The sequence below is a fragment of the Lithobates pipiens genome, unplaced genomic scaffold (genome assembly GCF_037356315.1).
Source record: "Lithobates pipiens isolate NorthernLeopardFrog02 unplaced genomic scaffold, aLitPip1_a1.2 Scaffold_19, whole genome shotgun sequence".
Taxonomy (NCBI): Eukaryota; Metazoa; Chordata; class Amphibia; order Anura; family Ranidae; genus Lithobates; species Lithobates pipiens.
In genome coordinates, this window is record NW_027507764.1 from 134,304,594 (window position 1) to 134,325,348 (window position 20,755).

General features: G+C 42.4%; 1 protein-coding gene across 1 annotated transcript in view; it reads left to right on the forward strand.

The window, feature by feature from the left end:
* The window catches only part of CCDC126 (coiled-coil domain containing 126), a 30,918-nt gene extending 11,737 nt beyond the window's left edge, over positions 1 to 19,181 (forward strand). The window contains exons 2-3 of the mRNA XM_077491293.1: positions 5,490 to 5,875; positions 17,914 to 19,181. Of these exons, the coding sequence (XP_077347419.1) occupies positions 5,638 to 5,875; positions 17,914 to 18,092 (417 nt within the window). The 5' untranslated portion in view covers positions 5,490 to 5,637 and the 3' untranslated portion in view covers positions 18,093 to 19,181. The remainder of the gene's footprint in view (positions 1 to 5,489; positions 5,876 to 17,913) is intronic.
* The last annotated feature ends 1,574 nt before the right edge of the window (positions 19,182 to 20,755 follow it).

Below are 20,755 nucleotides of genomic sequence, written 5' to 3' on the forward strand. Positions count from 1 at the left end.
ATCGAGTGTCCACGTTGGAGAAGACTCCCCTAAGGTGGACATCTACGCGGGCATGTTCCCGAGTCCTGCATCTGTGTTCATTCACCCCCTGGCACCACATCATTGGATTTGATAGCAGCGGGAGCCAATGGCTGCACTGCTATCAATCTATCCAATCAGGACATGAGACAGGTTTGGATAGCGTGCATTAAGGTGAAAAAACATAAAAAACATGAGGGTTTACAACCCCTCTAAAAGAGAAGTATGGATTTTTTTTTTTCTTTTGGCTATTCATACTTGCCTAGGTGGATGCAGCATCCGGCCGATGTTGCATCTGTCCCCTGCCGCCTCTTCACTGAGAACCAAGCCACTGAACACTGCTGATAGCTCGATTCTCTCACTTCCCTGAGCGGAGAGCTGCTGCCTGTGAGTCAGTATCTCTCCTGCTCTGCTCCTCCACGCTAATTGGAGCGCTGAGCTGTGGAGGGGCGGGGAGCAGCTGAGACTGCCATCAGTACAGGCACCTGGCGAATCCAGACTTCCTAAGTTGGGATGACGTGCTGCCTGAACTGATCTGCTTAAAACGGGTCAAATGAGTGCAAAAGGAATTGCACTCCTGTGACCCAGAGGAGAAGCTCAGCCTAAAAAGCTCAAGCTGGACTTCTCCTTTTAATACATAGAATGCATTAAAGAGGAACTAAACTCTCCCACTCTGATGCTTCTTTTCATTTAGACCATTCTAATAAGTCATTATCAGACTATAGCCACTGTAATCCAGCCCAAATTGCATATTACTTGCTGTTTAAAGAATCTTTAAAAAAAACTTGTTTCCAGGGGTTAGGCAGCGCCATCTTAAGTATTGTTTTCTGAGTCCAGAGTGGAGTGTATTTCCGCCCTTACATTGAGCACTTCCTGTACTGTTAACCAAGCCTCCTTCTCAATCCAACATTTCTATGGCAACCCTGCTTCCCTATGCATAATTTACTTGTTTATTTCATGGTATTTACTTGTGCCTGTCTAATGGCCATTACTGCAGTCTTATCAGCTGAAGCGGATAAGTCTGACAGAGGGAAACAAGTTTAGACTGTATGTGAGGTCACATGGTGTGTAGGAGGAAGCTCTGAGTGATTAGTAGAGTTCAGTGTTGTGCTGTAGGAAGTCCTGATAACAACAGATAGATAAGACATAGAGAGTGTACCTTAAATCAGGGGAGATCTGGGCATGCTCAGTGATTCATTCTACACTGCAGCACAACAAGGATTACAACAATACGAAGCAAGTAAGGAGATATCTACAAGCAGTGTTCATTAGAGTTTTTTTATGCTGATTTACATGGGACAAAGTTGTGGGGGAGGGTTTACAACCACTTTAAGGTGAAGGACCTTGAGACTTTACAACTCTGGGCAATGTTTATCAACAACATGCTGAAACAAAAAGATAAAAATATTGTTTCTTTTTGTATCTTTCTATGTATTCATCTACAGATCAAAGGGATGTTTTAAAGCAACCTGTCAAGTTAAAAAAAAAAAAAAACAAGCCTTAAATTTTTAATTAAATGTTTCTCTATTTCAACCCCTTATTTTTCTCCAATCAGCCTTAATCCATTTAATTATTACTTTCTTGCAACATTTTTGGTTCACTTCTATTTTATAAACTATATTAATAATTTAAAACTTTTTTTGTTTACTTTATTCATTAATGTTTTTACACGTTTCACATTGAAAAAAAGCACAAAATCAAAAAAATATATATATATTTAAATAAATTTAATTACTTTTCCATGCTTGCATGCTTTGTACCATTGCTGACAGCTGAAGTGTAAACAAAACCGTTGGTATTGGCAAGTACTAAAAAAAAAAATATCAATACTCATAAAAAAAAAAAAAAAAAAAAAAAAAATGGTATCGGTGTATCCCTAAAAGTCACCATACACTGTGCGAATTTCCACTGGTCAAACTGGAACTGGCTGAAATGTGCTCCATGTATGGCCTGCTTTAGACAGTTGTCACCAGAGCAGGCTTATCTATTAGAAGATTTCCCCTGAAACCGCTGTGTCCTAATCATTCCATATTCTAGCCAAAACCAAAAAGAGGTTTTGCACCCTTAAAACCTTCCACTGACCCAATTCTATATGTCTTCACCATGCCCTCATCACCTCCCTTTACTAACAGTGTTTAGGCTTGGCAATGGGCTGCTAAGGCTCAAGCTTTGCTTCAATAGCAGATATATTGTGGTTGTTCAGGTAAAGGAGTGCAGCATTGACTTGATATGAATGGGCCCTCACTGACCTCCAATGCACCACAGCAGATTGCGCTGGCATGAATAGACCGTTGGGCCTCATGAACATCCCTGTTCCTGAACATTTTTTTGTCCCTGAATGCACCTCCAATTAATCCTATGTATCCATGCACATGTAGGATTTATAGAAGTTTAGAGGCAGTTAAATCCTTCTGAATACAGAAGAATTGCATTCAGAAGAGCTTCTGACCATAAAAACTGCAGATGCTGCTAAACGTGTCTAAGCTCTAGGCATGTTTAGCACTTTAGCAATTATTCATTTCAACGGCCAGAATAAATTACAATTCTGGCCAATAAAAAATAAATACCCAAACACCAAATATTTCTAAACTCGCTTAACTCGTTTTGAAAAAATGCAACTTAGGTGAGTTTTTAACGTTGATTTTCTTCTGTAAAGAGAAACAGCGTTTACAATAAACCAGGGTGCATTGGTCCCAGGTCCCCTTCTTGCCAGGCATTGGTGGTCAGTGGATTGGCTTCACTAGGAGACTGACCAGAAGTAAAGGAAATCTAGATTGGCAGGAGAAGAGGCAGGACACTGGAAACCATGTGTAATGATCTGTAGAGTGCTGGGCATTTATGGGAGTACAATGGGGGATTTAGGGGGAATACAACCGGTGTTCAGAGCAGCCAGCACAAAAATGGGCCTGGGTGTGGAAATTAATTCCCGGAATGAGCAGTGTGCCATTTGGTTGAAACCCTGGGGCAGTCCTGCAGAACCCAAAATAGTTGGGAAATGAGTTGTCCTACTGGTAATGCAATAGTTTGTGCCATATTTTATTGGTAATTTAATTGTTAAAATTAAAACTTTTATTTTGTTAATTTTGAACAGATTTTTTTTAATTCTTGCTTAAGTATGTATTTTTCAGCTATCTACACTATATTACCAAAAGTATTGTGACGCCTTCCATTACATGCACATGATCTGTAACGGTGTCTTAGTCTGTTGGGTTCAATATTGAGTTGGCCCATCCTTTGCAGCTTCAACTCTTCTGGGAAGGCGATCCACAAGGTTTAGTAGTGTATCTATGGGAATGTTTGACCATTCATCCAGAAGCAAATTTGTGAGGTCAGGCACTGATGTGGAGAAGAAGGTCTGGCTCGCAGTCTCAGCTCTTATTCATCCCAAAGGTGTTCTATTGGGTTGAGGTCAGGACTCTGTGCAGGCCAGTCAAGTTCCTCCACCCCAAACTCCCTCATCCATGTCTTTATAGACCTTGCTTTGTGCGCTGGTGCGCAGTCATGTTGGAACAGGAAGGGGCCATCCCCAAACCGTTCCCACAAAGTTGAAATTTCGGAAAGGAGTAATCACTTAGCACTGTCGGTGGAAGATGTGACATAAAAGGACACTTGTATGAGTTGATAGGACTCTTCACAGTTATTTGCATATTACCAGAGTTGGAGAGAATGACACTATATAATATATGTATGTTTTATTTGTATAAGAATTTATTATGTATACATTTGTTCCACTGCACTATGAAGGTAAAAATATATTTTGGTGTTGTGTCCGCTAGCAACCGTTTTTGAACTATATATTTTGATTGTCTGGGTTCACAGTTTTTGAGATATTTGTGCGGATTGTCACTATAGATTTGAAAAGTCTAGGGTTGGTAGAGCAGTTGAGGTGTTTTGACAGGTCTGCTTTTTCAGGTATTTGGACCCCGTGAACAAAGGTATCTACCTTCACAGCTCTTCTGCTGTGTAAAATTAAAGCTGACCTAAACTGTATCTGAGTACCAAAAAACTAAAATACTGTTTAAAAGAGAAGTATATCCGAAGCTTTTTTGGCTATACTTCTCCTGTAGGTCACAGGAGTGCAGTTCATTCTGCCATTTTCAGCCAACAGTGGGCTAAAGTCTGCTGTTGGCTGACGTCCGGGCTCAGGAACGATCTGGACTATATGGTCGGGATTCACCCAGATGCCTGGACCAGCACCCTGGCCCAGCGATCCGCTGAGAGCCTGAGACAGCCCCTCCCACCCCTCCACACCCAGCGCTCCAGTGAGCTCTGGAGGGGAGATCAGAGAGCCAGTTACTATAGGGGAAAAAAAAGGTGCACCAGACTAAGTGTAGTATTTAAAATTCCATTTAATATAGTATAAAAAAAACTGCCAAATGGCTACTCGCAAAACGATGAGGTAAACAGGCATGTAAATATAATGGGGTCACTGGAGGGTCCGTGGGGAGATGAGCTGTGTCCCAATGAGGATAATAACCGTTGGCTGCTGGGGAAAAAAAAGGGGGGCAGGGATGGAGTCTCTGTGGATGAACCTCAGGCTAGCACCCCTGTGAATATTGTAGAATCAGCAGCGTCTAGTTTCAGCAACGTCCAAAAAACTGAACCGGAAGTGTGCCTCAGCGTGGAACGCAAGCTCCGTGGACCGGAAGTGATGTGGCGACCAATCAGAAGAGGCCTTTTTACAGCATCAGCTTTTTCTTCAGTTATAATATTGGAACCAGATTACTGGCAGTAACGTCTCTCCACTCCAAGCGGAGGGGAGAACTGAGCGATCAGCGGTGTTTGATCACTCAGCTCTCACTGCAGAGCCAGCAAGGGACCTAGAGGAGTATAAATGTCTGGGTTTATTTGGGTGAAAGTCTATACTCCCTTTACTTTATTTTAATTTAATGCAAACTCACCCATGTCTGCATGCTTTATTTTGTTGAAAGCGCACCCCCAGCATTTTTAGATGTGGCGGTCTTCAGTAAGGGAAGATGACTCCTGTAGCATGTCCTTCCCCACTGGCAGATTACAATGATCACTGCTGGCTGCTATTGCTGCCAGCAGTCATCGGTCAAAAAGAACCAGACGGGCTGCTTGTACTGAAGTTGATCAATAGATCAACTTCAGTACAACCAGCCTGCCTATAGACTGATTGAAATTTGGCTGGTTCCTGATGAACTGGCTGAATTTCGATCCATCTATAGCCGTCTTCAGACCACCTCTCTTCAGTTATAACTAAAATATCACTTTTGATGTTATCAGCTACATTTGAGGTAAAGGTACTTCAATCCCAGTGGCCAGAAAAGGTAGTTCTTGATGTTCGACATAATTTAGAGCTTACATTGTAAGAAGTAATTTTTTTTTTTCTCATAATGTAAACCTGGTTGCAAGCCCAGTGAATCTGGGGAAATGTTAGTATTATTAATCAGTAGAAAATAAAATATCATGCCTCTTATTGGCACTCATATTTCTGTGTTGTTTTTCAGATGCTACAGCTGCCATTTGGAAAGAAGCACTGTTTCCGTAAAATAAGCTATGCAACTGAAAATGGCACATCCAGGACCTTTCCCTAAGTCTGACATCTGGGGAAGAAGCCATATTTTGGTGTAAGCTGTGCATCTTGGGAGCCATACCATGTATTTAACATTCTCCAGAAAATCTATGTCACAGAAACTGAGCATTCTACTTCTTGCCTTTGGTTTTGTTTGGGGACTTTTGTTGCTACGCTACACCTTTCAGTATCCTAGGCATCAGAGCAGCTCAGAGCTCCGAGAGCAGATATTAGACCTGAGCAGAAGATATGTCAAGGCCTTATCTGAAGAGAATAAGGACCTTGTAAATGGTGGGAATGGAGGATCCATGGCAGGATATGGTAGGTAGAACCATGTTTACCAGTCCTGAAATAAAGCTACATTGTAGTAATTATAAATGATATGGAATCCGGGAACAGCACATGGTACTATAACATGATGAAATAGGATTAAACAAATCTGAAGGTCCAAATGGTCAATTTACATTGGATATAAAACGTCTACACACCCCTGTTAAAATGCCAGGTTTCTGTGATATAAAAAAAAATTAGACAAATAAATAATTTCAGAACTTTTTCCACCTTTTAATGTGACCTGTAAACTGTACAACTCAATTGAAAACCAACTGAAAATCTTTTTCTTTTGGGGGTGGGCGAAGTAAAAAAAATAAATAAATAATGTGGTTGCATAAGTGTGCACACACTCTTATAACTAAGGATTTATCTGTGTTCAGAATTAAAGGGGTTGTAAACCCTCATGTTTTTTCACCTCAATGCATCCTATGCTTTGAGGTGAAAAACGTCTATCGCTGACCACAATCCCCCCCCCCCCCCCCCCCCCCATGTCCTGTAATTCCCATGCCAAAGATGCACTCTTCCCCTCTGCTTGTTGTCTCGCCTCTTGATTGGATAGATTGATAGCAGAGCAGCCACTGGCTTCCGCTGCTGTCAATTGTCTACGGACGCAAATGCTGCAAGGTAACCCACTTCTACTAGGGGGTTATATGATGTGAGGAGGAGCTACCAGCGCCATCAGGGGACCCCAGAAGTCGAGGATCAGGGCCACTCTGTGCAAAACAAACTACAGTGGAGGTGAGTATGACATGTTTAACAAAAAAATAAAAAATCCTTCCAATCACTTTCAGCAATCGCATTCAACCTCATGTTAAATAGGAGTCGGTACACACCTGTCATTTAAAGTGCCTCTGATTAACCCCAAATAAAGTTCAGCTGTTCTAGTAGGTCTTTCCTAACATTTTCTTAGTCGCATCCTACAGCAAAAGCCATGATCCACGGAGAGCTTCCAAAGCATCAGAAGGATCTCATTGTTAAAAAGCATCATTAAGGAGAAAGGTACTAAACCATTTCCAAGGCATTAAATATACCATGGCACACAATGAAGACAGTCTTCATCAAGTGGCGAAAATATGACACAACAGTGACATTACCAAGAACTGGACATCCCTCCAATATGTATGAAACGACAACAATAAAACTGGTCAGGGAGGCTGCCAAGAGGCCTACAGCAACATTAAAGGAGCTGCTTCAATATCTGGCAAGTACTGCCTGTGTGGTACATGTGACAATAATCTCCTGTATTCTTCATATGTCTGGACTTTTCTTTTGAAGAAAAAACATCCATGTGTGGCTAAATTTTGCAAAAACACATCTGAAGTCTCCCAAATGTGTTATGGTCTGATTAAACCAAGGTTGAACTTTTTCCAGAAGATATGTTTGGTGCAAAAACAACACTGCAGATCACCAAAAGGACACCATACCCACAGTGAAAGCATGATGGTTTCAGCATTATGCTTTGCAGCTGTTGTGTGTGGTGTGTGGTGTTTTTTTTTTTTTTTTTTAACTGGAACAGGGGCCTTAGTCAAGGTAGAGGGAATTATGAACAGTTCCAAATACCAGTCAATATTGGCACAAAACCTTCAGGCTTCTCCTAGAAAGCTGAACATGAAGAGGACCTTCATCTTTCAGCATGACAAGGACCCATAGCATACATCCAAATCAGCAAAGGAATGGCTTTACCAGAAGAAAGTTAAAGGTTTGGAATGGCCCAGACCTGAATCCAATAAAAAAATCTGTGGGGTGATCTGAAGAGGGCTGTTCACAGGAGATGCCCTGGCAATCTGACAGATTTGAAATGTTTTTGCGAAAAAGAGTGGGCAAATATTGCCAAGTCAAGATGTGCCATGCTGATAGACTCTTACTCAAAAAGACCGAGTGCTGTAATAAAATCAAAAGGTGCTTCAACAAAGTATTAGTTTAAGGGTGTGCACACTTTTGCAACCATATTATTTTATTTTTACTTCCCTCCACCTAAAAGATTTCAGTTTGTTGTTCAACTGAGTTGTACAGTTTATAAGTCACATTTAAATGTGGAAAAAGTTCTGAAATGATTTGTCTCATTATTTATTTTTTACATCACAGAAGCCTGACATTTTTACCAGGGGTGTGTAGACTTTTTATATCCACAGTACCAGCAAAAGATTTTCATATAGGACTCAATGTACAGTCCACATTTACAGATACATTTAATTGTTGGATTAGCGCACATTGTGGCTGCCCACACAGCAGCAAAACCTTGGTGCTTGCTCTTTATCCAGACTGCCACTTAGTAGCCTTCATCTAGCGGAAAAGGTTGCTGTAAGTAATGAGATGAAGGGCAGCGAGAGTGTCGGCTGCATCTGTTTATCTCTCTAGAAGCCAGAAAAAAAGATGGTGTATGTACAGTACTATGCAAAAGTTTTTTTCTAGGAAGGTGTTAAGAAATGCTGTAAAGAAAGAATGCTTTGAAAAATATGTATTTTAATTGTTTTTTTTTTTTTATCAATTTACATAATTGAAAGTGAGCAAATGAAGGAAAAATGTAAATCAAATCAATATTTGGTATGATTACCCATTTGGCTTCAAACCAGCATTGATTTGTACCCTTGCAAAGTCAGGGATTTTGTACGATTAGAGTCAGGAGTATGATTAACCAATTATACCAAGCAGCGGCTAATGATCATCAGTTCCATATGTAGGTTGAAACCGTCAATAACTGAAACAGAAACAGTTGTGTAGGAGGCATAAAACTGGGTGAGGAACAGCCAAACTCTGCTACTAAGGTGAGGTTGTGAAAGACAGATTCATGTCACAGGTCACACATCATGGCAAGACTGAGCACAGGAACAAGACACAGGATAGTTTTGCTGCATCAGGCAAAGATTTAAAAGCAGACTGGGGATTCAAGATGTGCTGTCCAAGCTCTTTCGAAGCTGCAAAAAAGGGCAGCATTGGGGACCATAGACACAGTGGTCGGCCAAGGAAACCTAATGCAGAAGATAAAAGACACATGGCATGCTTCTTTTTTTTTTTTTTTTTCTTCCTTTAAATGTTTTATTATACACTTAGAATAACATCATACAGTTCAAAGATAGATTGACACATGGCTCGATACAGCAAAAACTCAACAAGAGTTTGGATCAGTAAAGCCTTGCTAGACAAAATACAACTATCTAATAAATATAGCAAACAGTGATGGTTCACAGACCATATCTGTGAGTCTCTTTTTAAAGGTCCCGACCTCAGGACTGACATATCATGCTTACCTCCCTTCGACATCCGAAAGATGTCCAGCAGTGCCGTCAGCATAGAACTGGAGGAAACCAGTGGGACCCAGGTGCTCCCATCTACTGTACGGCGAAGTCTGGCTAGAAGTGGTCTTCATGGAAGAATTGCAGCCAAAAAGCCATGAGCAAACAAGCAGGACAAAACTCTGGATAGCCGTACACTGGAAAAAGACTTGAAATCCCATATTTAATTGAAACAACGTGGGTCACATCAAAACAAAATAAAAAAATCCACAGCAAAAGAATAACAGGGTACAGGAAAATGCTGACGTGTTTCGCACCGTAATCAGTGCTTACTCAAATTTAAATATGGGATTTCAAGTCTTTTTCCAGTGTGCGGCTATCCAGAGTTTTGTCCTGCTTGTTTGGTGTGTGTAATGGTCAGCACCTGGGGCTCATCAATAGGAGACAGAGCTTCAGTCCTCGAGGATTACTTTGGAGCAGTGGTTCATCCTTTCAGCCAAAAAGCCATACCATTGATGTGGAAACGAGGCTTAGCGACTCAACTATGCATGAAAACATAGGAACTGGAGTGAAGAAAAATGGCAGCAGGTGCTCTGGACTGATGAGTAAAAATGTAAACTATTTAGCTGGAGCAGAAGTCAGTTTGTTGACCAAAGAGCTGGAAAGTGGTACAACATTGAGTGTCTGCAGGCAACAGTGAAGCATGGTGAAGGTTCCTTGCAAGTTTGGGGCTGCGTTTCTGCAAATGGAGTTGTAGATTTGGTCAGGATCAATGATGTCCTCAATGCTAAGAAATACAGACAGATAATTATTCATTATGTTATACCATCAGTCAGGTGTTTGATCCGCCCCAAATATATCCTACAGCAGGACATGGACTCCCAAACATACAACCAATGTCATTAAGAACTAATTTCAGCGTAAAGAACAATGAGGGAGGGCGTAGTCTGGACATGGCTTCAGGTGGACGCATGTTGCTAGAGCTCCTGGCCTTTACCCACTTACCCCAGCTTATACTGCGCAAATGTTTATGGCATGCTCTCATCCAAGAAATAGAAAGCAAAGGGGGGCAAAAAGGCAGCTAAGAAGAATAGCAAAGCGAGTGGAGAAATCAACCGATTCTTCCCGAGTTCTCAGGCAGCCTCCCCAGACTCCAAGATGGCAGAGCCGCCCCCCTCCTCACAAGGTTGCAGATCCACATATCCATCCAGATTCTTCTGCTGCTTCATCAGCTTCAGATGCCTATTGGGACTTTCCAGCAGATTTCTGTACAGACTCACAGAACCCTTCTTCCCATCCACTTACCCTTCAGCTGGATGTGGAACTGCGGGCCCTCCTTCAAGCACTTCTGACAAAGTCTGATATAGAATCCCTCATTAGCCGCCTGGAAGAGAAACACTGCAAAGAGCTGCAGTCAGACAAGAGGTGCAATCCCTCACTACCAGACTGACTACAGGGGAATTCTCTGTGGCAAACCTAGATCAGCTAGTGTCAGCGCTGGAATTTATCCAGGACACGCATACTGATGCGATGGTGACCTTACAGCTCCATGTGAAAGACATGGAGGATAGGAGCAGAAGAAACGACCTGCGCCTTAGGGGCTTAACGGAGGCGACGGGACCTGAGGACATGGGGTCCGCGGCTGCGATCTTCTGCAGTGTCTCGGGAGATGCCATCCCTGAACTGGTGGGGTTCGACAGGATCCACAGAGCCCCGGGTCCGTCCCACTGACCCTAACAGGCGACAGAACGTGACATGCTGACTCAACTATTATGCACACAAAGAACTTATGCTGTGAAAGGCATGGGAATTTGGGGAACTAGACTTTGATGACACATCTATCAAGATACTTCCTGACCTCTCCAGGGCCACACTGCAAAGCCGTGCCATGCTTCGCCCAGTTCTGGATCTCATGCGTCAGGTGAATGTCACCTATAGATGGGGGTTTCCCCCTCTCTGCCACCATCTGCAAAAACTAGCACTCATTTATCCTCCACACCCCTGGGGATCTGCCTGGTCTCTTCACATTCTTGGGAGCAAGCCCCATCCCAATCCCAAACTGGTTAATGTTTCTCCCCAGGCCAGCGAGCCACGCTGGGGCGATTGACCTTCTGGCGGACCTCCCGACCCTGGCCACGGAGAGCACAGAGCTGTTCCCAGCTGCCCTCCCCAGAGAGCTTACGTGAGTTTTGACTTGTAATACCTGCTTCATGAAGTTGCTTTCCCTTTGACCGCACTCTTCCTTCATATTCCCCAGTTAATTGCTTCGCTGCAGCCTGGCAGATGTATGGAGGTACTTAATCCCGATGCTTCGATCCTTACCCCCACAGATATTCTCATGGAGACTGGGTGCAGCTTTACCTATTTTCTGGCTAATAACGTCCCAGTGTCCCTTCAGACTACCAGACCCAGTTAACTGTTACTGCCTTTTTCTGTTGATGTCCCTGTTGGCACCTAGCCTTGCATCTGCTCCCCCAACATGTTTATTGTCCAGACATGAAGTCATACACCTCTGGTTACAACGTCTGAGACAAATCCTGCTACCATTGACCATACTATATGTGCCTTTTCGGGTCCCTCCTGGTTGCCTGCCTACTCAGGCCTCTTTCCTACTACTTCTTACAGGCAGCGGGGAAAGACCCTGGCTCTGACCCCCACTATTTGAGGCCATGGCTGCTATCAGTCTTCCCTTGGCATTGAGTTACCTGAATCCCATACACCTTCCGAGGAATCTTAATGTTTTTGGGTTTCTGTTGCACAGCAATCTGTTTTTTTTACTAAACATGTGGAACCCACCATGTGATCACCCTCTAGACACTTCCATCTCACCACACACCCTGTGTATCACTGCAGACTATTCGTGAAGATATGCTTTGTCGGATGCTTTTCAGGTTCTGTTCCATTCCCGAATGGCTGCTAACTACCTCCCGGCTAGTGTATAATATTGTAATGTTCTCATTCATGTGTGTTCTGAGATATGGGGGGGGGGGGGGGGTTGTAGAGCATTGGTGATCGCCTCCACACCGGAGTGTTCCCTTGTGGCATCTCTTCTCCCTTGTGGACCCTCCATTCTCTTTCTTGACTTGAGAGGAGGGACTGGGATGGAGCAACACCAGCGATGGGGCTAGCAAAAACTCTACAGAATACTTCTGGGGACATGTTTTATAGTTGAGATGGGAGGCTGCTTTAGGGGACAGTAAATGCATGATTGTTACATCATGCCTTTGCCCTAAATTACAGGAGAAGTCTTCTCCTTGAAGATGAGTACCTGTTTCAATACAGTTTTTTTAGGCCCCTTTCACACTGGGGCGGTGCGGCTTTCAGCGGTAAAGTGCCGCTATTTTTAGCGGTGCTTTACCGTCGTTTTAGCGGCGGTCTGCGGCCGCTAATGGGGGGTAGTTTTAACCCCTGCTAGCAGCCAAAAAAGGGTTCAAAGCGCTGCTGCAGCAGTGCTTTGCCAGTGGTATAGCTGCGCTGTCCCATTGATTTCAATGGGTAGGAGCGGGGAATACACCGCTCCTTTCACCGCTCCAAAGATGCGGCTAGCAGGACTTTTTTTTACCGTCCTGCTAGCGCACTGCTCCAGTGTGAAAGCGGCAGTTTTTTTTAGGCGCTACACAGGAGCTATTTATAGCGGTGTAGCGCCTGAAAACCGCCCAGTGTGAAAGGGGCCTTATGAGTGTGGTGTGTGTTTTTTTGTTTTTTGCGTGTGTGTGTTTTTTTTTTTTTTTTCCACCTGTGATGTATTTCAGTTATCTTGCAAACCTAGCTTGTTAGTGGGCCCTGAGGACAGGGTTGATGACCACTGCTCTAGTGCATGTGGGCCCCCGCCCCCACTTAGGTTAGTGCACTTCTTTTTCAGCGACATCAGTGAAGTGCACTGTTGGCAGTACTTTGCAGCTGTAGATTCAGAGGCCGTATATTCTTATACGTGACCCGCTGAACCTATTTACTAACTTAACTCAAATTTATTTTCCTTTTCCTCCCTCATTCTTGATTCCTACTCCATCTATACTCTTAGCCCTATAGCCTCCCTCTCCCTCTCCCTCTTCTCATCCTGGGATGGACACTGTTAAGATAGTTTCACTCAATGGCAATCGGCTCAATGAACCCTGAAAAGAGACAATTGTTCTTAATGACTTGAAACTCGCACATGCGGATGCAGCATTTTATCCAGGAGTCTCGCTTCAGAGACTCTAAACTTGCTAAATCCAAAGACTTTTTCATATTACTATTCAACTGACTTCCTTGGGCATGCCAACACACCCTGTCGGACACTGCTGGGCACTTCATGTTCATCAAAGGCTTGGTAAGGGAGGTTAAAGTGACATTCGCCACCCATTCTCCTTGTGACCGACAGGATCACTTCCTTAGCCGCACTATAAACCAACTTCTTAAATTCTCCAAAGGTCAATTGATCCTGGGAGGAAACTTCAATGTTCTGTTGGTTCCCCAAGTGGATTCCACCTCAAGCACGTCCTCCATTTCTGCTGGCACTCGCAAGCGTGTGACACGGCTCCTTAATGCGAATCAGCTAGTGGATATCTGGTGATTGCAGCACTCAGGAGAGAGAGAGACTATTCCTTTTACTCCTTTCCTCAAAAAACTCTATACACTCATAGACAATTTTTTAGTCCCACATACACAATTACATGCTGTGCAGTGTTCAACTATTGGTGCGACAACGTGGTCAGACCACGCACCAATTGAATTGACCTACAAGCTTTCAGAGATTTCTTCATCTAGGACTAGATTCTGGAAATGAAATGAAAGCCTTTTACAAACCCCTGAGGTGGTAGAGGATGTTCAAAGGAACTGACTCTTCCTTCAGACAAATGGCCTACCCGACTGATACAGGGATCCTGTGGGGGGCACATAAGGCTGTTATCATACACGGGTCACGACTCAAACCACAGTGTGAAGAGAAAGTTACATCTCTCCCCTAAATACGGGTATAACATATAACCTGGTCAGAAAGGTGCATTTCCTTTCACTTTGCCTACAGCTGTACCATTTTGCTACGTTACAAAATATAGTTATTGGAAACCCCTTTAATCAGCAGATTTTTGATGGTTATATTTTGTGGTACAGATCTGGGGCTGCTTTACTTAAATTTAAAGTTGCTGGTAAATTTTTCAGTTTCTTTCTACTTCTAACCTAGAAAATCAAATCTGCTATGAAATTAAAGCTTTATCTGCCCTAAGAAAACACATGTATGAAAGGTTAGGGTAGACTACAAAATACCAAAGATATAACGTGCAAAACTGAGACATTGCTGAAATAAAAAAAACATCTATAGGGGTAAAAAGGCCCAGGGATGCAAGTGGTTAAATCTGTCATTCCCAGTTCATGTGCTTGTGTCTTGAGTGTATAAACTGTAATCTGCTAATATCATTGTTGATGCAGTATGTAATTACACAGGAATGCTGAAAGTGCAAAGTCCTTCAGAGTGAAATTCTTAGTGGTGTGTAGCAAAACACGTGAAATTTCATTGGATGTAAAATGGGGAGTTGTACAGTAAAATCTTGGTTAGAGTGTAACTTGGTTTGAGAGCATTTTGCAAGACTAGCAAAATGTAAAAGAAAATTTTGACTTTATATATGTAGAGTCATGTCACAACTGGGTATAAAAGAGGAGAGGCACCTCTAAGTGTAGCAATATGGTTACATTTAATGAAGGTACAACATTTAATAACTCGCATGGTTGATGATTAAAACAGGCGCATCTAAGTATGCAGGCACCCGAGGTAAAGCTGTCCACATAGACAATCAATGTCATCCCTTCCACACTGCGCTCCACGAGCGGTTCAAGCCATGCTTTCAGATCGCTTTACTGCAGGGTATCTTCCTGGTTGCATTTGCAGACTGACAACAGTGAGAACCAAGGGTGAGGGGCATGGTCTATGTGGCCAGCTTTACCCAAATGCCTGCATACTTAGATGTGCCCTTTTTAACCACTTTTATATTGGGCCTATTCTGGCACTCCTCTCCTACATGTAAAAATCATAATTTTTTTTGCTAGAAAATTACTTAGAATCCCCATATACACACAATTTTTTTTTTTTTTTTTTTTTTTTTTTTTTTTATAGCAGACACCCTAGGGCAGTGATGGCGAACCTTGGCACCCCAGATGTTTTGGAACTACATTTCCCATGATGCTCAACCACACTGAAGAGTGCAACAGCATCATGGGAAATGTAGTTTGAAAACATCTGGGGTGCCAAGGTTCGCCATCACTGCCCCAGGGAATAAAATGGTGGTCATTGCAGCTTTTTATCTTGCACGGTATTTGCGCAATGATTTTTCAAACGTGTTTTTTTTTTTTGTTTGTTTTTTTTTTTTTATGTTTTTCATGATTTTAAAGAATAACAAAACAGTAAACTTAGCCCAATTTTTTTTTTTATATATATATGTGAAAGATGATGTTACGCTGAGTAAATAGATACCCAACATGTCGCCCTTTAAAATTGCGCACACTCATGAAATGATGCCAAACTTCAGTACTTAAAAATGTCCATAGGCGACAATTAATTTTTTTTTACAGGTTACATGTTTAGAGTTACAGAGGAGGTCTAGTGCTAGAATTGTTGCTCGCGCTCTAATGCATGTGGCGCTACCTCAAATGTGTGGTTTGAACGGCGTTTACATATGTGGGCGGGACTAACGTGTGTGTTTGCTTCTGAGCATGAGCTACTGGGGACAGGGGTGATTTTAAATTATTTTATTTTACCTTATTTTCTTTATTTTTACAACTTTTTTTTTCTTCTCACTTTTATTCCTATTACAAGGAATGTAAACATCTCTTGTAATGGGAATCATTCGTGACAGGTCCTCTTTATGGAGAGATGCGGGGTCAGTAAGACTCCACATCTCTCCTCCAGGCTGAAAAGCATGAGATCGGGGGGGGGACACGGTCCCATGCTTACCAGCCGCAAACTGTTTACAACCGCGGCCCAGACGTGATGTCAAATGTTGGCCATACACTATACGAAAATTTGGTCATTTAGATAGTTTGTTTGTTTTTCAGCCAGTTAATGGGCACAAAATCGATAATTGTTTGGGACGTTTTTGAGCCGAAAAAAATGAAGGACAAGTTTTTTAAAATTTTCTGCCGAACTAACAATTTTGAAGGTTAATGTGTTTCCCATCCGAACTGTCTGTACTATATATATATATATATATATATATATATATATATATATATATATATATAATAATATATACTCTCACTGAACGATTGATCTGTAATTACATGATGGCACTATCGTTTGCGCTCACGGCTGAATGTTCGTTTTTTGAGAATGGGGTTGGCAGATTTTGGCCAGCATTAAAGTGGCATTGAACCCACCGATTTAATGGTTTCCCAAAACAGTTACACTCAAGGCATGGAGTGATAACTGTCACAGTTACCAGTGCACTTATGTTAGCTCTCAAATTGTCATCTCACCAAATAGCTGTCATAGGCTTCCGGGGGGTATACCTCGGCTTCCGGGGGGGTATACCGGGATGATGCCCGCACCTGCAGGCATCATCCCGGTACCGTTTTTTTACAGCGGGCGATTGGCTTTCCAGCCATAACAACCGATGCGGCTAAAAGCCGCTCGGCTGTTATGCCGGAGGAGCGGGAGGGGACGTCCCCCCCTCCCGCCGCCTCTCGCCGCTGTTACCGGTGCTCCGATTAGCGATCCGTCAGCTCTGGCTGCTGGGGAGGAACTGGAACGAAGCCGTAATCGGCTTCGTTCCAGTCTCCTCATCGTAAACACGGAAGCGACGTCATGACGTCACTTCCCGTTTACTCGGCTGCCAATGGCGCCGGTTTTAAAAAAAATATCCGGTATTCAGAATCGCCGTTTTCGGCGATCTGAATACATTGAAGTGTAAAGGAGGGGTGGGGGGTCTTTTAGACCCCCGATCCCTCCATAAAGAGTACCTGTCACCACCTATTACTGTCACAAGGGATGTTTACATTCCTTGTGACGGCAATAAAAGTGATCAAATTTTTATTTTTTTTTTAAAACAATTTAGTCATTTTAAAATAAATAAAATAAATTAAAAAAAAAATTTTTCAAAGCGCCCGCCGTCCCCGCGAGCTCGCGAAGCAAAGAAAACGCATACGGAAGTCGCGCCCGCGTATGTAAACGGTGTTCAAATCACACATGTGAGGTATCGCCGCGATCGTCAGAGCGAGAGCAATAATTCTAGCAGTAGACCTCCTCTGTAACGCTAACCTGGTAACCGTAATTTTTTTTAAAGCGTCGCCTATTGAGATTGTTAGGTACCGTACTTTGTCGTCAATCTACAAGTGCGCGCAATTATAAAGTGTGACATGTTTGGTATCTATTTACTCGGCGTAACATTATCTTTCACATTACGCAAAAAAATTGGGCTAATTTTACTGTTTGTTTTTTTTTTTTATTCATGAAAGTGTCCCTTTTCCCAAAAAGTTGCGTTTAAAACACCACTGCGCAAATACCGTATGACATAAAATATTGCAACAATCATTGTTTTATTCTCTAGAGCCTCTGCTAAAAAAATATATATAATGTTTGGGGGTTCCAAGTAATTTTCTAGCAAAAAATATGGATTTTAACTTGTAAACACCAAATTCCAAAAATAGGCTGTCATGAAAGGGTTAATATTTTACCTAGTTATGTATAGATTTATCCAATCCCTCACTGAACTAAAGCAGAACATCTTTTTAATGCGTACAGTTTACCTGACCCCAGTCATCAATGTGTCCAGTGTATGTTTTCTGCCATGTATTAATCAGAATGTTCCTTTTAATCTTGAACAGCTGATCTGAAGAGGACAATTGCAGTTCTTCTGGGAGACATCCTGGAACGCCTCGGAAAGTTAGAAAACAAAATTGACTATTTTATTGTGAATGGATCATCCAGTAACAGCACTAACAGCACCACTGGGAATCCAGTTCTAACTACTAGCAAACGCATCCCAGCCACTGGAAAGAGATGATATCAACAAAGAAACCAAGTACTCCATGCCAAGCTGACCGAAAGATTCCACTACAACCTCTCCAGCTATAGCAATGGGTGTAATAAATTGTTAATTCAAGAGCTTTAATATGAGGAAAGACGGCGCTAATGTCAAGTGTTTAGCACTTGTCACAATTCAAGCATACCTGGCCATATTTTTTTTTTTTTTAAACAATAGGGTATGTTTTCTATATGAGTGAATTTTAATATTCTGTTGATTTGCTCTAGATTATATAATTTAGTACTGTTTTAGTGATAAAAGAGAAAATATTTTGAACCTGTTGTACAGAAGTGTATACTTGTATATTATATTTTGCTACTCAGAGTGTTTTATGCTTAAAGAATAAGTGCACTTTAAGAAACCCTTGGCCCGATTTATCAAGCTGCATTTGAGGTACCTTTTTGGGACTCGTTCACACATGCGGCAGTCCTTTCTGACCCTATGAAAAGCAATCTGCAGTGGATCGCTTTTCAGGAGGTTGTAGTACAGTGACTGCCAGGCATTTAGTAGGCAATACTTCTGTTTCCTGAATTCTCATTGTTTTTGTGTGTGTTTTTTTTTTTTTTTTTTTTTTTTTTTTTTTTTTTTTTTCAGTCAACATTTTACATGTAAATACCATGGTGCAACCGCAAGCCAACCGCAGTGCAGCCCCATTCATTTGATTGAGTCACATTTGGCAGTGCCCTCCAAGCACGACAATGGGTGTCATTTTTCCCATGGCATATCTACAGCCATGAGCGGCTGCATGTTTTCTGTTAAGTGGATGGCTAGGGGGCAGTGAAAATGCCACTCAACCGCCGTTTTTTACTGTGCAATGGCCACTCCTGTGAACAAGACCTTAGATTGAACTTAAGGCATGCTAAACTGACTTTTTAACCAATATTATCATGTTCCATGCCTTAAGCAACATTTAGCACTGCTTAACTGATATTGCAGCTTTCTGAATCAAGGCCGTATAGAAGCTATCTGTGTAACAAATCAAGCATTTTTGCAAGGTTTATCTGTCGACTTGTCTATTTCCCTTTTTAAAAGCAGTGATAGGATAGATTTAAATATATATATATATATATATATATATATATATATATATATATATATATATATATATATATATATATATATATATATATATATTTTAGATATACATAGCCCGTGAACTGAGTGATCAAACACCACTGATCGCTCAATTCTCAGTGCTCCCTGAACAGAGAGCTGATTACTATCAAATTCAAAATCCACATATGATAAGCCTAATCAGAGTATATGGTTAGTGAAATCTGTATGTTAGCATGATCCGTATATGCAAAAATCTCTGCAGCCAAAATTCTATTCAAATTTTGACTTTTCCTATGAAAAGTTCCTTCCTGTTCTACCTCCCAAGCCTCCCTATTGGTCTTCTAAGGCCATGGCCAACCTCACTGACCTGTAGGAAAATCAGGGTCGGGATTTGCATACAGTTTCAGCTGTCTGTATCTCTGAATCTACCGATCATGGTTTTTATTGCATTCAATCACTGATTTTTTCATTTTTGTCCTTTTTTCTTTTCTCTGCTATAGTTGCGTTTTTTTTTTTTTTTTTTCCCTTGAGTTGGCACTGAATTAACAAAATATGTGCGTTAGCATAACACTGATTATTTTTATCAGAAAAGTACACTCATCCTTTAAAAACAAAGATTCTTGGAAGTGTGACCCAAAGAATGTATTTATTTGCACTATTTGTTAAAGTATAACCATAGAAGACGTGCTGTACTGCTTATTATTTTTATGAGCTCACATAAAAAATAAAAAAGTAAGAAAAAATTGCAGGTTGTTGTATTTTAATAAGATCTGACACTTTAAACATCTCAGTTCAGAAATCGATGTCTTAGAGGTGACTTAAAGTGACACTAAGGCTCCATTCACACAGGGGCAACTCCTGATCCGACTTCAGGTCGCCCCTAGTCGCCTCAGGTCGGACAACATTTAAAAAGCAATGTAAGTGAATGAGAGCCGTCTTAATGCACACTACTGAAGTCGCTCCGACTTCAGAAAAGGTTCCTGTACTACTTCTATCCGACTTGTAGGCGACCGGTACCCATTGATTTCAATGGAGATCGCCTCCAAGTCGGATCTCCGTCTATACGGAGGCGACTCTGACAGAATTATCAGCTCTCAAGAGGGAACTCCACGCCAAATTTCTGAAAAAAATTTGGCGTGGGTTCCCCCTCCGAGAGCATACCAGGCCCTTAGGTCTGGTATGGATTCCAAGGGGAACCCCCTACGCCGAAAAAACGGCGTGGGGGTCCCCCCCAGATCCACACCAGACCCTTATCCGAGCACGCTACCCGGCCGGCCAGGAAAGGGGGTGGGGACGAGCGGGCGCCCCCCCCCCTCCTGAGCCGTACCAGGCCGCGTGCCCTCAACATGGGGGGGTGCCTTGGGGGAGGGGGGGCGTGCGCCCCCCCACCCCAAAGCACCTTGTCCCCATGTTGATGAGGACAAGGGCCTCTTCCCGACAACCCTGGCCGTTGGTTGTCGGGGTCTGCGGGCGGGGGGCTTATCGGAATCCGCGAGCCCCCTTTAATAAGGGGGCCCCCGGATACCGGCCCCCCACCCTATGTGAATGAGTATGGGGTACAATGTACCCCTACCCATTCACCTGTG